Source organism: Camelina sativa, chromosome 11 (genome assembly GCF_000633955.1).
Source record: "Camelina sativa cultivar DH55 chromosome 11, Cs, whole genome shotgun sequence".
NCBI classification, from domain to species: domain Eukaryota; kingdom Viridiplantae; phylum Streptophyta; class Magnoliopsida; order Brassicales; family Brassicaceae; genus Camelina; species Camelina sativa.
In genome coordinates, this window is record NC_025695.1 from 3,026,294 (window position 1) to 3,040,384 (window position 14,091).

Below are 14,091 nucleotides of genomic sequence, written 5' to 3' on the forward strand. Positions count from 1 at the left end.
CTCCCTCCTTCCTATATAAGCATGTGCCAATTGCCTTCATCAAACTCACGCCTTCTCTCTTCTTCTTCATTCCCGTCTTCTCCGCTTTAGGTTTCCGTCTCTGTTTCTCTCTTTGCATTTTCCCGAGAAAAACTTCACATTCTCGCTTTTTTTTTTTCTCTCTTTCTTTTTCTTCATCACCCTTTTAAACAAATCCCACCTCTTGCATGGTTGGTGAATAACAAATTTGTTTTGTTGAGTTCAGATTCGTTGAAAAGTCCTCTTTTTAAAAAAAAAAAATTGTGTTCTAAAAACTGTTCATCGTGGAGATTCTCGGATCGGGTAGAGCTGCTAGAGGTGGATTTCACGGCGGGGATAGATTCATCTTCTGCCTTCTCTTGAGGGGGTAGCCGAGGCTCCGGCCTCGGCGGTTTTTAAACCCCTACCTTCACAAAATCTGGGAAATTAAAAACGATAAAAAAAAAAAGTTTCGATTTTTTTTTTGTCCTCTGTTTCTCGAAAAAAGTTTTTGGTTTGTTCGAGAATTTCTTGTAAAAGTGAGATTGTGATCGTTTGTTTTTGTTGCTGAGAAGAGAGGGTTGAAGAAGATATAAAAAGATGCCTGCTTTAACTTGTTTCGTTCCTCCAGGCTACGCTTTCTCCAACACCACCGCCGCTGATGTCTTTATCCCGGCGTCTTCACCAACTTCCGTCGCTACCACCGCCGCTTCCGTTGTCGACAGCTCCTGCCGCTGGTCTTCCTCTCTCTCGTCGTCTCTTTACCGAATCGATGGATGGGGAGCTCCTTATTTCGCCGCTAATTCGTCTGGTAACATCTCTGTTCGTCCCCACGGCTCTGAAACTTTGCCTCACCAAGACGTCGATTTGCTCAAGATCGTTAAGAAGGTGACGGATCCGAAATCTTCCGGTGGTTTGGGATTGCAGCTCCCGCTTATCGTTCGTTTCCCTGATGTTTTGAAGAACAGGCTCGAGTGTCTTCAATCTGCGTTTGATTTCGCGATTCAGAGCCAAGGGTATGGTTCTCATTACCAAGGTGTTTATCCTGTGAAATGTAACCAAGATCGATTCGTTGTTGAGGATGTTGTCAAGTTTGGATCTTCCTTTCGGTTTGGTTTGGAAGCTGGCTCTAAACCTGAGATCCTTCTCGCTATGAGCTGCTTGTGTAAAGGTAACCCTGATGCCTTTCTTGTGTGTAATGGTTTCAAAGACGCTGAGTATGTATCCTTGGCCCTGCTTGGGAGAAAACTTGCGTTGAACGCTGTGATTGTGCTTGAGCAAGAAGAAGAGCTTGATTTGGTTATTGAGCTTAGCCAGAAGATGAATGTGAGGCCTGTCATTGGGTTGAGGGCTAAGCTGAGGACTAAACACTCGGGCCATTTTGGATCAACTTCAGGTGAAAAGGGCAAATTTGGATTGACCACTACTCAGATTGTTCGTGTGGTGAGGAAGCTGAGCGAATCTGGTATGCTTGATTGTCTCCAGCTTCTGCATTTTCACATTGGTTCACAGATTCCGTCGACTTCGTTGCTCTCTGACGGTGTTGCCGAGGCTGCTCAGCTTTACTGTGAACTTGTGCGTCTTGGTGCAAATATGAAAGTTTTCGATATCGGTGGTGGTTTGGGGATTGACTACGACGGGTCTAAATCTGGAGACTCGGATCTCTCTGTTGCGTATACTCTCGAGGAGTATGCTGAAGCTGTTGTAGCTTCTGTTCGCTTTGTGTGTGACAGGAGATCTGTGAAACATCCGGTGATATGCAGTGAAAGCGGTAGAGCTATAGTCTCTCATCACTCTGTGTTGATCTTTGAAGCTCTTTCGGTAGCTAAACCAACGCTTCATCATCAAGCGACTCCTAACGATATTCAGTTCCTGCTCGAAGGTGATGAGGAAGCTCGTGCCAATTACGAGGATCTTTATGCTGCTGTGTTGCGTGGAGACCGTGAAAGCTGCCTCCTTTATGTCGATCAGCTGAAGCAGAGGTGTGTTGAAGGTTTCAAAGAAGGTGTTTTAAGCATCGAGCAGTTAGCTTCTGTTGATGGGTTATGCGAGTGGGTATTGAAGGCTATAGGCGCGTCTGATGCGGTTCATACTTACAATATCAATCTATCGGTCTTCACTTCGATTCCTGATCTCTGGGGGATTGATCAGCTGTTTCCTATTGTTCCTATCCATAAGCTCGATCAAAGGCCCGGAGCTCGTGGGATCTTCTCGGATTTAACTTGTGACAGTGATGGGAAGATCAACAAGTTCATAGGCGGGGAAACCAGCTTGCCGTTGCATGAGCTTGACAACAATGGCAGTGGAGGAAGGTACTTTTTGGGTATGTTCCTTGGAGGGGCTTACGAGGAGGCGCTAGGTGGATTTCACAATCTGTTTGGTGGGCCAAGTGTGGTCCGTGTCTCGCAGAGTGATGGACCGCACAGCTTTGCAGTGACCCGAGCCGTGCCAGGTCAGTCCTCAGCAGATGTTCTCCGAGTAATGCAGCATGAGCCTGAGCTAATGTTTCAGACCTTAAAGCACCGAGCAGAGGAAATGATGCATACCAAAAGCAGTAGCGATGAAGACGAAGAAGAAGAAGAAGATGATACTGAGTTGAACGATGTCGCGGCTTGTCTCGATCGTTCGTTCCACAACATGCCGTATCTTGCAACTGAGCAGGCATCGCCAAGTAACTCTCTTTCAGCTGCGATCAATAACCTCGGGTTTTACTACTGCGACGAAGACAGCTTCGATTACCTCTCTGTGTGAGGGAAGGTGGTCGTAGTGTGGTTTGTTGTTGCATTATTTACTTTCAATAAATTTACTATTAAATAAAGAAATGATGAGATCCATATGATCCATCGTTGTTTAAGGTTTTTTAATTATTAAAGGATCCGAATGATGTGAGCCTTTTGTTGTAATTCCGATCCTTTTTATCTTATTTTACTGAATAGAAAAAGACCATTTTATAAACAACTTGAGTCTTTTGGCTGCCATTAACCCATTAGACGACTTTTTCACTATGTTCAAAACGATGAACTGTGAACAAGTTCTTTGCACTTTGTTCAAAACCTAATTATATATGTATAAAAGTTTCTCTAGTTAGACGGCATTGTGGGGGTCCTGGGGGGATGTGGTCATGAACAGATGAGTATGACAACACACACGAGTTCCACATGGACATGAGAGATTCTGACATATATTGTGTATTATCGACTGACATGTTTTATCATTTGCCTTGTATTTATTATTGGACTTTGGGAAGCGGTCAAGTGATGATTGATACTGTGGCTCATGATTGTGTTTTTTTCCTAATCGAATAGTACTAGTTCTCTTTCTTTTAAGTCACGGCTTGTTGGAACATATTTCCTTTCACGTGGAGCTAGTTTTGGACCCATTTTTGACAAAGGAAAAAAAAATGCATATTCGAGATAATGTGTTGTTTGCATTATAGTTGTTCGGTTGTTGGCGATCATGCAAAAAAAAAGGAAAGGATAAAAATTTAAAGGTGAAAAGTTTGACGACGATGATGTAGATAGTTCGGGTCATCAATTTGTAAATGATCGTGTCACTTTGTGGTGTGTTTGTTGAAACATAAGTATGTATTTTTTTAACCTAGAAATAAATTTATCTTTCTTTCCTAATACTCCTCGAAATCTTAAACGTCAGAGCTTAACCAAAATTTCAAAAAACAACAGATTCAGTCTTGTTTCATTCACCGTGGGATTGAAGGATAGCAAATTCAAAACGGGGCTAAAGGTTGGTAGAATCCAGTCCTTTAACATCTTTGTTTTGAATTCAGCAATTTGGGGTTTCGAATGGCATGTAGTTGACAACTTGATCCCATTTACTTTTATCGACCAATGGTCCTTACCAAAATGCCATGTGATGCGTGACGACAATCAATTTGCTGAGATTGGTCCCCGATTCCCAAGTTAGATAAGTGATTCCAAACAACCCAAAATTTCCAATCTGCGGTTCAAATTTAATCTCCAATAGATTTGGAAAGTGTTTGTTTATACGCTGCACTTCTACACAAAAGAACGGTGAAAAAGTTGATTATCAAAAACAAACAATGAGGCATTTTAGGCATGGCAGCCCAAAGAAAAAAGTTACCAGATCAGTTCATAGGTTGGCTTCAAACTTGCTTCACTTCTGCTTCCTTTAGAATAGCAGTTAATGGAGAATTGGTAGGGTATTTCCCGGGGGAAAAAAGACTTAGACAAGGTGACCCAATTTCATCTCTTCTCTTTGTTCTAGCAATGGATATTCTCTCCAAGAAGCTGGACAGAGGGTTATTCAAACAGGGTTTTGGACCTCATCCTATGTGCATAGCCCCAGTAGTCACTCATCTCAGCTTTGCAGATGATGTTCTGATTTTCTTCGACGGTCAAGAGTGCTCTCTGCAGTGCATCTTGGAGATTTTGGAGGATTTTAAGACCAAATCTGGTTTAGGTATTAACAGAACCAAGACCGCTTTATTTCTTGAGGGAGGGAACTTTCAAAGAACTCAGGAAATGGCAGATCGAGTGGGTATCACACAGGGAGCCCTTCCAGTGAGATATTTGGGCGTTACATTAACCTCGAAGAAGATGACAAGGCAGGATTATCGTCCCCTCATTAATCGTATTATGGGCCGGTTCACCGCTTGGAATGTGAGACATCTCTCCTTTGCGGGGAGGCTCCAGCTGCTGCAATAGGTCATCTATTCAACGATAACGTTCTGGGCTTCCATTTTTTTGCTACCTAATCAGTGCATCCAAAAGATAGAAAGGATTTGTAGTGCCTTTTTATGGAAAGGGGCTCCTAATTCAGCAAGGGGAGTTAAAGTAAGCTGGGAATCTGTATGCACTAGCAAAGAGAGTGGAGGTTTGGGATTGCGAAGGTTGTCATCTTGGAATAAGGTTCTGGGGTTAAAACTGATTTGGTTGTTGTTCACTTCCGCATGTTCTCTTTGGGTATCTTGAGTGCGGAGAAACCTTCTAACCCAGGAGAACTTCTAGGAAATGGAGAATGTCACCTCTGGTAGCTGGGTATGGAAGAGCATATGCAAGCTACGTCCTTTGGCCAGATAGTTTATAGTGTGCAGGTTGGGCACATGTATCACTTGCAACTTCTGGAGTGATAACTGGATGGGTCTGGGGCCACTATTAGAGTTAGCAGGAGAGAGGGGACCGACGGTTACGGGCCTTCCTAAGAATGCAATTGTGGCAGATGCATTCAGAAATGGTAATTGGTGGATTTTTGGAAGTCGTAGCAGAAATCCTTTAATTTTGTTGGTAAAGGCATGTCTTCCGGATCCATCTATGGTGAACATGGAGGTGGATGGGGAGGATGATCAATTTCTGTGGAAAGTGGGTGATGCAGAGGCCTCGGACAAGTTCTCTACAGCGAGAGTTTGGGAGTATTTACATCCCCAAGGCAAAGGGTGGATTGGTATAAGTCTGTGTGGTTCAAGGGAAGGATTCCGAAACATGCCTTCATTACTTGGATTGTGGCAAGGCATCGACTTCATACGAGGATCTTATAGGATGGGGATTGGCAGTCCCATCTTTGTGTTTATTGTGTGCTCAACAGGATGAAAGTAGGCAGCATTTATTTTTCGATTGCGAGTTCTCAGCAAAAGTTTGGAGATATTTTTACTCAAGGGTTGGGGTTTCTCCTCCCATATTGTTTCAGGAGGGACTGATATGGTTGAAGAATCCTTGTGCAGATCAGAATTTGGTATTGATATTACAATTGGCCTTTCAAGTAATTGTTTATTTACTCTGGAAGGAGAGGAATTCAAGGTTACACAATGCGGTTTTCCGGCCTCCGGGCGTATTGATTAACGAGACCAAGGTTATAATCCAAAGTCGTTTGGAACCTTTCTCAAAATCTCAGGTCCCAGGTTTCATTTCTCAAGATCCGGGAGATACAACCTTAGTTACTTGGTTTCGGTTGTTTTAAGACTAACGTGCTCTGGAAGTGATCATTTGTTCTTTTGCTTTTCTTTCTTGTATTTTTTCTCTCTTTATGCCGTAGGTATTACTCATATAGGAGTCACTGCTGTATGTTCTGATATTTCTTTCAGGAAAAAAAAACTTTTTGTAGACTCACGGACTGGAACGAGTAAGTGGACCTTGTTCGGTTTTGAGCCCACCTCATTTCCAAACATTACTTCTGAAAAAACAATCTTGGGTGTTGAAAAACCGATAGATCTTAGTTATACTATTCACTGTCGGGTATTCGACATGCATCAAGGTAAGAAAAAGAACACACTTTTGATGTTTTACTGACAAGTTTTCATGGTCGGAACATTCCATGATTCAAGCGCAGCTAGAAGTGTTTAATGTGAAGAAATATAAACCAAGTTGAAACAAGATTCTCTTACTGGAACAAAACATTCTTTAAAAACAACAATTGGTCCTTCAAAGGTTTAAACCTTGAAAGTTGTTAATTTATCTGCTGAACCATGGCCACTGGATGCTTCAAATCTGCAATAGATAACAAAACACCATTGAAACATAACGTCTTAGTCACTGCGACAATTTGATATATCGAGGGACATTTACTAGAATGAAGAGAAACTACTGTGGAAGCAACCTCAGCATTTACTGATCCTCTAACTTACTTTATTGATTGGTATGAAAAGAAGGATGCTAGGTTTATGGGTTGTCTTCTAGACCATAGTTGTACACAATCTCAATCTGCATCAGTCACACACACAAAAAAAGAAGATGATCAGCACTTGCGAAGAAGAGAGTGAGATCATGACAAAGGACGTGATAGAGTGTTGTTGAAAACGAGAAATTACCCCAGCAGGCGGAGTCGGGTTTCTACAGAACTTTGAGCCACCAGGAGCCCATGGAACTACAACAGAAATTGTGGGTCATTTGGAGGTTTGAACCGCTATGTGAGAAACAGCTAATACACACTTGTTCCTAACATCAAGAACAATTCATATATGGGTAAAGGTGCTTACCAATATAAGGATCAGGGTGCCGCCATTTGTTGTATTCTGATTCACCATGAGCGATCAGTTTGTCGATTCTGTCAATGTCCTCCTAGAAGTTGACCCCAATAGAAGAATCATATCAAGAGACACACAATGAGAGACAAAGATGAGAAACGCAAATGTACACCAATGTTGTCATTGTGTCAACAATTGTAAGAATACCCTCAAATCTCTAATTGGCTCCTCATATGATTCTCAACTCCAGTTTTACACTATTTACTTAATCACAACAAATAAAATGCATCGAAACATAAAATCATAAGTTAAATATGGAATAAGAAGGCAGAGTTCCACATTGTAATGATAATGAGTGGGGATATACAAAACTCAACACAAAGGACCAACATTTATGTTTCTCTCATCTCCTACCTATTTGCAGCAGTGTATCTAAAAACAAGCATTTCACACATTCACTGATTTGTTAATAGCAAAGATATCTAAACAACTAAGCCAGATAAAATCTAACAGACGCGTTTCCACACACACACACACCAAAAAAAAACCTCAATTTATCATCCAAACACAGTTACATTGGCTATGTTCAAATCAAAAACTCAATTTAACAATCAAACAAAGAAAGAAATAGCTGGAGGGTAAGAAATGAAAGGAGAAGAGAACGAACCACATCTTGGTTGGCATTGAACTTCTCACGCAGATCAGAAGCCTGCAAAAGGAATCAATTAAAAATCAAAACCCAAAGAATGCGAGATCGTCGGCGAAACAAGAAAAGTCCAAGCTTGAATCGTGAGATCTGAGAAGGAAATACTTACGTCACGGTAGAAGATATGGCGATGAACAGCCCAATTGAGAGTATCTTTAAGAGCACGGCGATACAGGATTCGAACCCTCTCCTTCTGTGCCGCTCGCCGCGCGAAGTACGCCGCCGTCGAAACTCCGCTCATTGTTTTTTTTTTTTTTTAATCTGATTCCGATTTGATTTCGACTCACTCTCTCTCTCTCTACACTCTTCTCCTTCTTCCTCTATCTGATTTCCCCTTTTTCAACAAAGCCAAACCTTCTGCTTCAGTCAGAGGGAAAGAGTAGAAATATATATACTAATTGGGCCTGTGATTGGCCCATACACGAAATGGGTTTACGAAATATGAAATAGATGCTGGTTAAATTAGTCGAACCAAAATCAAAAAAGAGAACAAAAAAGACTCCGTTGCCGGGACTCGAACCCGGGTCTCTCGGGTGAGAGCCGAGTATCCTGACCAGCTAGACTACAACGGATTGTTGACATTGAGCTAGAGAACTACATTATATAACAAAACTACCAACAAAAGCTTCTAGGTAACGTAGACTGTAGACTTACTTATATGCTTCATTACTTCAAGAATCAAAGATCTTGTAAGATTCAAATCTGAAGTAAACAGTATTAAGGTACCGTAACATATACTTTATGATATATATGATAATGCTCTTTATTTGTCTTTCACTAGTTTGGAGCGTTTATAGTTGGAATACTATATATGAACCTTGATTGGAAATGTTTTTGGTTGATGATGTTATGAATCAGAAAGTTAAGATTTGCTATTGCTTCTTCGAAATAGAAGATCTAAAGATTTGGATTTCGGATCAGTGGTTGGGTTGGAAAGGTCAGAAAAGAGATAGCACATGATAAAGCTACTTTCGTATTGAAATCTAGTTTTATGAAAGGAAAAAAAAAACACTTATGAAACTACTGAATACTGACCAAAGGGTCCATGGAACTGTGTGGTCCTTCTATTGTAAATCTTTATGTGACATAATTGATATAATTTAAGAACTCGTAGGTAGAAAATTAAAGCTGGTAAATGTCATGTGCTGGTAAGTGATATATATATGTGTATAGTGTGATGAATCATGTTGTCACTATAGCATAAACTTAGAAAACATCTTATGCTTGCACAAGTGATGGAGTTTCTCTAAACTTAGCACAACAAGTCAATGTATTCGACCTGTAAAGTAATTACTCTCATCATATTCTATTGTGGAATGTTTTGGATGGTTCTTTCATTTGGTATAACGCAAAGTGTTGGCATTTATTTTTGCAAAAATACTTCAAAAAGTCTATATAAGCCACTACACATGGACCAAAATCATTCTAAGTAGTAGTAGTGGTGGTGGTCTTACATCATTATTAAAAAAAAAAAACATGATTTTGTTTACAGAAAACCTTTTTTCTTATTAAGACTAATTAATTCCTGAAACAGCTTCAATTGTTATGAAGCAAGTTGTTAAATTACAAGACTACAACAGATAATGTTACAAAAAAAGTAGGTTTTACCTAAGTCTTATCTACCACTTGCTGCCAAATTTGACTTGGTCTGATTTTTAGTACTAGCTTCACCTGTTTCTTTACCCAACTCTTTACTCTTTCTCAATTCCAGAACCTTCCTATGAAGATTCGAGTGAATCTCATTAGAGAACGTCGGACTATCCGCCGGTCTGTACTCGGGACAGAGCCTACCTGACTTAAACCGGACTCCACATGCGTTACATAACGTTTTGGGACCAACGGGACCGGTTCTCCACTGTGGCGTGTTGTTTGTACCACAATGACTGCATCTTCGTTGAAACACAACGGCCGCCGTTTCTTGCTTTTTCTTCCTCCACTTCTCTGTTGTTACTGCATGTTGGTGATTGGCTGAAACGAGTGGCCAAACACGACCTCCAGTTAGACTGTTCCTAGACCGTTTGGTTCTTGGTTTAACCGGGATTCGAGATGAGAAGTTTGGTTTGGTTTTGTGGGTTTGTGTGAAGAGAAGTGAAACCTCTGGTGAAGAACAATCATCCACAACACGAGATACCCATTCAAGCTCTTCCACATCTTCATCCTAAATAAAAATTCCCAAACCAAAAATAAAAAATCAGAAAAAAATAAACAAAAATTGTTATAATTATAAGAAAAGTAAACAAAAAGAGAAAAAGAAGCTTCTAAATTACCGGCAAAGAAGGAAGTTGATCAAAGAGACAAGGTTGTGAACTAAAGACACAATCTTGTTCTTGTTCTTCTTGAGAAGAAGAAGCAGAGCCAAGTTCTTCTTCGTCTTCTTCTTCTTTAAGTTGTTGACCTTCTGAGAAATCGAGGAAACACTCAATGGAGAAATCTTCGGACAAAGAAGAAGTTCGGCTTAAATCTTCGGAGACAATCACTTGATGATGCTTGAGAGATGAAGTAGTAGACTCTCCTCTTAGACTTGCCTTTAGGGCTCTAGCTTCTGTCCACAGCTCCATTTCACTCTTTAACAACACATATAGAATCTTTTGTTTTTAAGTTTCCCTTGACATAATAATAATCTTTAATTCTCACTAACTATTTATATATATATATATATATTACAAGAACAATAAACACAAGTAAACATATAGGAAAAGAAATGGCTAAAAAGCTAAACTTTTATGATAAACAAAATCGTCTTCGCATGCAAAGTTTCGAAAGATTAGAAAGAAGATAAGAAGGGGGGAGAGGTATATGGGATGTGCTCATCGTATCTTTTTTTACCTGACATAGGCGAGAGAAAGGCTGAGAGAATGGCGAAGAAACAGAGGAGAGAGAGAGATGGGAAAAGTAAGAGAGGGGGCACTGAAGTTAAAGGACGATTCTTCTAGGGGTTAAAAAGGTAAAACAGAGACTTTGTGTTTTTTTTTGTGTTTGTGCTTCCAATTTCTAAAGTTAAAGCTCTTTTTTTTTTTTTTTTTCTTCCTTTTCTCCTAATTTTTTTTGGTTTGTGGAATATTACAAAATCTTCTTTCACGAATGATACTTTGATTGGTATCAAAGAATCAATGCTTTTCGACTTCTTTATTTATTTGCCTCTTCATTTTTGTGTAAAACGATGTGTTCTTTTACTTTATTTTCTCCAAACCGTGGATCAGTTTTATAAAAAAATAAATCAGAGTTAAGTCCAAATCCATTTGTTTTTGTTACTACTTATTATATGGGTTTTATAAGGGGTAAACAAAAAAAAGTTTAAGATTTTTGTATTTTCACGTCAGGATTTGTTTGATTTCTTTTCTCGAGTTTTCTTTGGACCTAATCAATGAGTTCTTTACGTGGATGTTTGGCTTGGGCTTATCCCTCTTCGTCGTCACATATTGATAAGTCAGGTCTGTTTCTTTCACATTATTCAATACAAAATTTTAATTGATTTTTATAATATCTCTTTAATTATTGTGAAGGGTTATATCATGCCCTTGGTCGATGCCAATTTAGCTTGTCTTGTCAGAAGGGTTGACCATTGGGTGAAACATTCAAGTTTTTTTTTACAACGGTCAAAGGTGAATATGTTAATACTGTTCACCGATTAACTCGTGATCTCTACTTAATTTTTAAGAAATTTCGACATCTAAAGATCCAAATAGAAACTAATAAGTTACCAAGAATATGTCATAACATTACAAAATCATGAAATCTATTTATATCATCCAATCTAAAACGTTAGAACTGACCCATATTGCGTCAGAAATTAACTAAATATTGAGATGCAATTGTTAAAGAAATGAGAATTTTACTTATGATGCATGAATATATAATATTCATGATTACATGTACACCAATGTTACCATCCTAATTTCTAAGAAAAGTCAGACTTTTGAATTTGTATTTTCTAAAACACATCGTCCAGTCAGTTTAGTTTTTCTATATATTAAATACAAATTCTAACGATCTATTATTTAGTACATCTGTTCAGTCTAATAATATATTGGCGCAAGGCAACATTTTTTCACTCTAATAAATAAGAATAATAATATATTAGCATTGTTACGCTATATAACAAACATTGCCATGCAGTCACTAATGGAAATATGTGAACCGTTCTGCTATTTTAGGCATGAGATATAAGATTAGGTAACCAAAACAGGAATATAGTATTCCGATAGAAACATTTTCATACCATAACAACAACTTTCATGTTGATTTTTTTATTCTTTGAAAAATTACAGGATAGATAGAAATACGTAATATGAATCAGACGTATCATTCGATTAAGCGGATTTTTTTGCTAAACCGAATTAATATATTCTCTACCGAACCTCAATTCACCAAATTTTCCAAACACACAAAAATTTATCCAAAAAAATTTAGAAATTTTAAAAGAAGTGTACAATTCAAATTGGATTCAAACACTTACTCAACCCGAAAACAGCATAAATAAAGTTCTTTTATACCTATCACGACGCTAAAACAAAAAAAATGGAAGTGTGGGTTGTGGTAGTGATGGGAATGGAGAGAAGATGCATGCCACCGGTGGAGTCGAGTGGAGTTCACCAAAGCAACCACTATAGCTAAATCCTTACCAATTTACATATATATAAATAAAATCAGTATCAAAAATATACTACTTTCCTTACAACTATGCAATCTTTCCATTTTAGGTTGGCTTATATTAAAGAGACCACAACTTTTATTTGCTGCTTTAAAAACCAGAGTCTTAATTTGAGATTTTTTTGTTTCTTATCTTATATATCTTTAATGTTTTATAGGCTCGTTCGTTGATTTTACATTTAAACACAATCTTAAGAATCTGCATATATAGATGCTATTTGTATTCATAATCGACCTTGGGACAAAAAATTAGGGATTGTTTTTTTCAAAAGAGTCGTCACAATCACTTAGTTTGGTAGTATACACAAATTTCATGTGTGCTTGAAAGTTTTATTTTTGAAAAGTTTGGTATAGGAACATTCTTTTTTAGCTGATATTTCATTTTTGTAAAATTAGGGGGAAAAAACAGAAAAGATTTTGAGCACCGGAGCAGGCTGGTGAGAAGTGACGAGAGCGTAATGGGCGGAAAGGAGAACGTGTCACATTTTCCTTGTTATTCGTCGATTCTTTACGCATCATCACTCTTCCCCCATTCTCTTTCGTTTATAAAACATGTCGTAGTTTTTTTTTTTTTTTTTTTTATTTATTTTGATTGTCAAAAAAAATGGGAGATGGTTTCATGTGGTTTTTGAGTTAGTGAATAGTGATCCATGTATTATCTATATGTTGAGGCAAAAATTGTAATATATTAGTATTCCCTCTAAGCAGGCCCGGCCCACCNTTTTTTTTTTTTTTTTTTAATTTATTTATTTTGATTGTCAAAAAAATGGGAGATGGTTTCATGTGGTTTTTGAGTTAGTGAATAGTGATCCATGTATTATCTATATGTTGAGGCAAAAATTGTAATATATTAGTATTCCCTCTAAGCAGGCCCGGCCCACCCCTAAAGCAGCCAAAACATCTGCTTTAGGCCACATAATATATACAAATAATTTGTACAATTTAATTAAACAAATTCTTAGCTAAGTTGGTTATCTTGTACGAGAATCTGTACCAGGTCGCAGATTTAATGCTCCAAATCAGTAGTTTTTGTATTTTTTTAATTGTTTGTATCATATGATTACAGTTAATATATTTTATAGAATATTATGTATAAAAAATGCTTTAGACCTCGGTAATCCTTGGACCGGCCCTGCCTCTAAGCTATAAAGTTTTACCTAATCAAACTTCACTAGTGTTATTTCAATTTCAAACCCATTCTTCTTTAGTGACGCAAATATGATTGTTCCAAATGAATTTTGTTTTTCACATAAAAAAAAAGACAAAAACGAAATAGGGACACGAAAAAGAAAAAAGACAAAAAACATAATCATTCAGTTTTAACAAATCATAATCCATTTGAACCACTGCATAGTGACAAAACAACGTAATCATTCATCACGAAGCATATAGCCAAAATAAAATCCAAATAAATCTCAAGTCCTCGACAGACCAAACAACTGATCACTATTCGCATCAAAGACACGATATTAAGAGAACTGTGATAGAAATGAAAGAACCAGAAATGCTAATTGCACTACACAAAATACACAACAATGATTTGATTGTCAAACAAAAATACACAACAATGAGCTTAAACTATGTATAATTAACAGATTTCGCTATTTGGTCCCACAATAACATGATGAACAATTAGTTTAATAATTCTATATTTTAAGAGTTCAAGTACCCAATGGCCAATGGTTTGATGCTTCGTTAAGTCAAAATCCATTGAATATGGATTTAAGATTTTCATTTTTGTTTTATACGTAAGTCACTGTTTTTTTTTCTACTATGATGATATACTTTACGCAAATCCAGGAAG

The 14,091-nt window shown here is 37.9% G+C and overlaps 3 protein-coding genes, 1 non-coding gene and 1 pseudogene across 4 annotated transcripts; 2 read left to right on the plus strand and 3 right to left on the minus strand.

Moving 5' to 3' along the window:
* LOC104721319 (arginine decarboxylase 2-like) lies at positions 24-2,955 on the plus strand. Its single transcript, XM_010439271.2, has one exon. It carries the CDS (start codon positions 598-600, stop codon positions 2,746-2,748), a length of 2,151 nt encoding a protein of 716 aa, XP_010437573.1. The 5' UTR covers positions 24-597; the 3' UTR covers positions 2,749-2,955.
* Positions 4,071-4,679, plus strand: LOC109127219. The gene has a single exon (XM_019231744.1). It carries the CDS (start codon positions 4,071-4,073, stop codon positions 4,677-4,679), a length of 609 nt encoding a protein of 202 aa, XP_019087289.1.
* Positions 6,161-7,985, minus strand: LOC104721320 (NADH dehydrogenase [ubiquinone] 1 beta subcomplex subunit 9). The gene is made up of 6 exons (XM_010439272.2): positions 7,747-7,985; positions 7,599-7,640; positions 6,944-7,025; positions 6,776-6,831; positions 6,593-6,668; positions 6,161-6,455 (listed from the first exon to the last, which is right to left on the minus strand). The coding sequence occupies exons 1-5, from the start codon at positions 7,876-7,878 to the stop codon at positions 6,627-6,629; spliced, it is 354 nt and encodes a 117-aa protein (XP_010437574.1). The 5' UTR covers positions 7,879-7,985; the 3' UTR covers positions 6,161-6,455; positions 6,593-6,626.
* Positions 8,137-8,209, minus strand: TRNAE-CUC. Its single transcript has one exon. It is a non-coding gene; the product is annotated as a tRNA-Glu (tRNA).
* LOC104721321 lies at positions 9,068-10,576 on the minus strand (annotated as a pseudogene).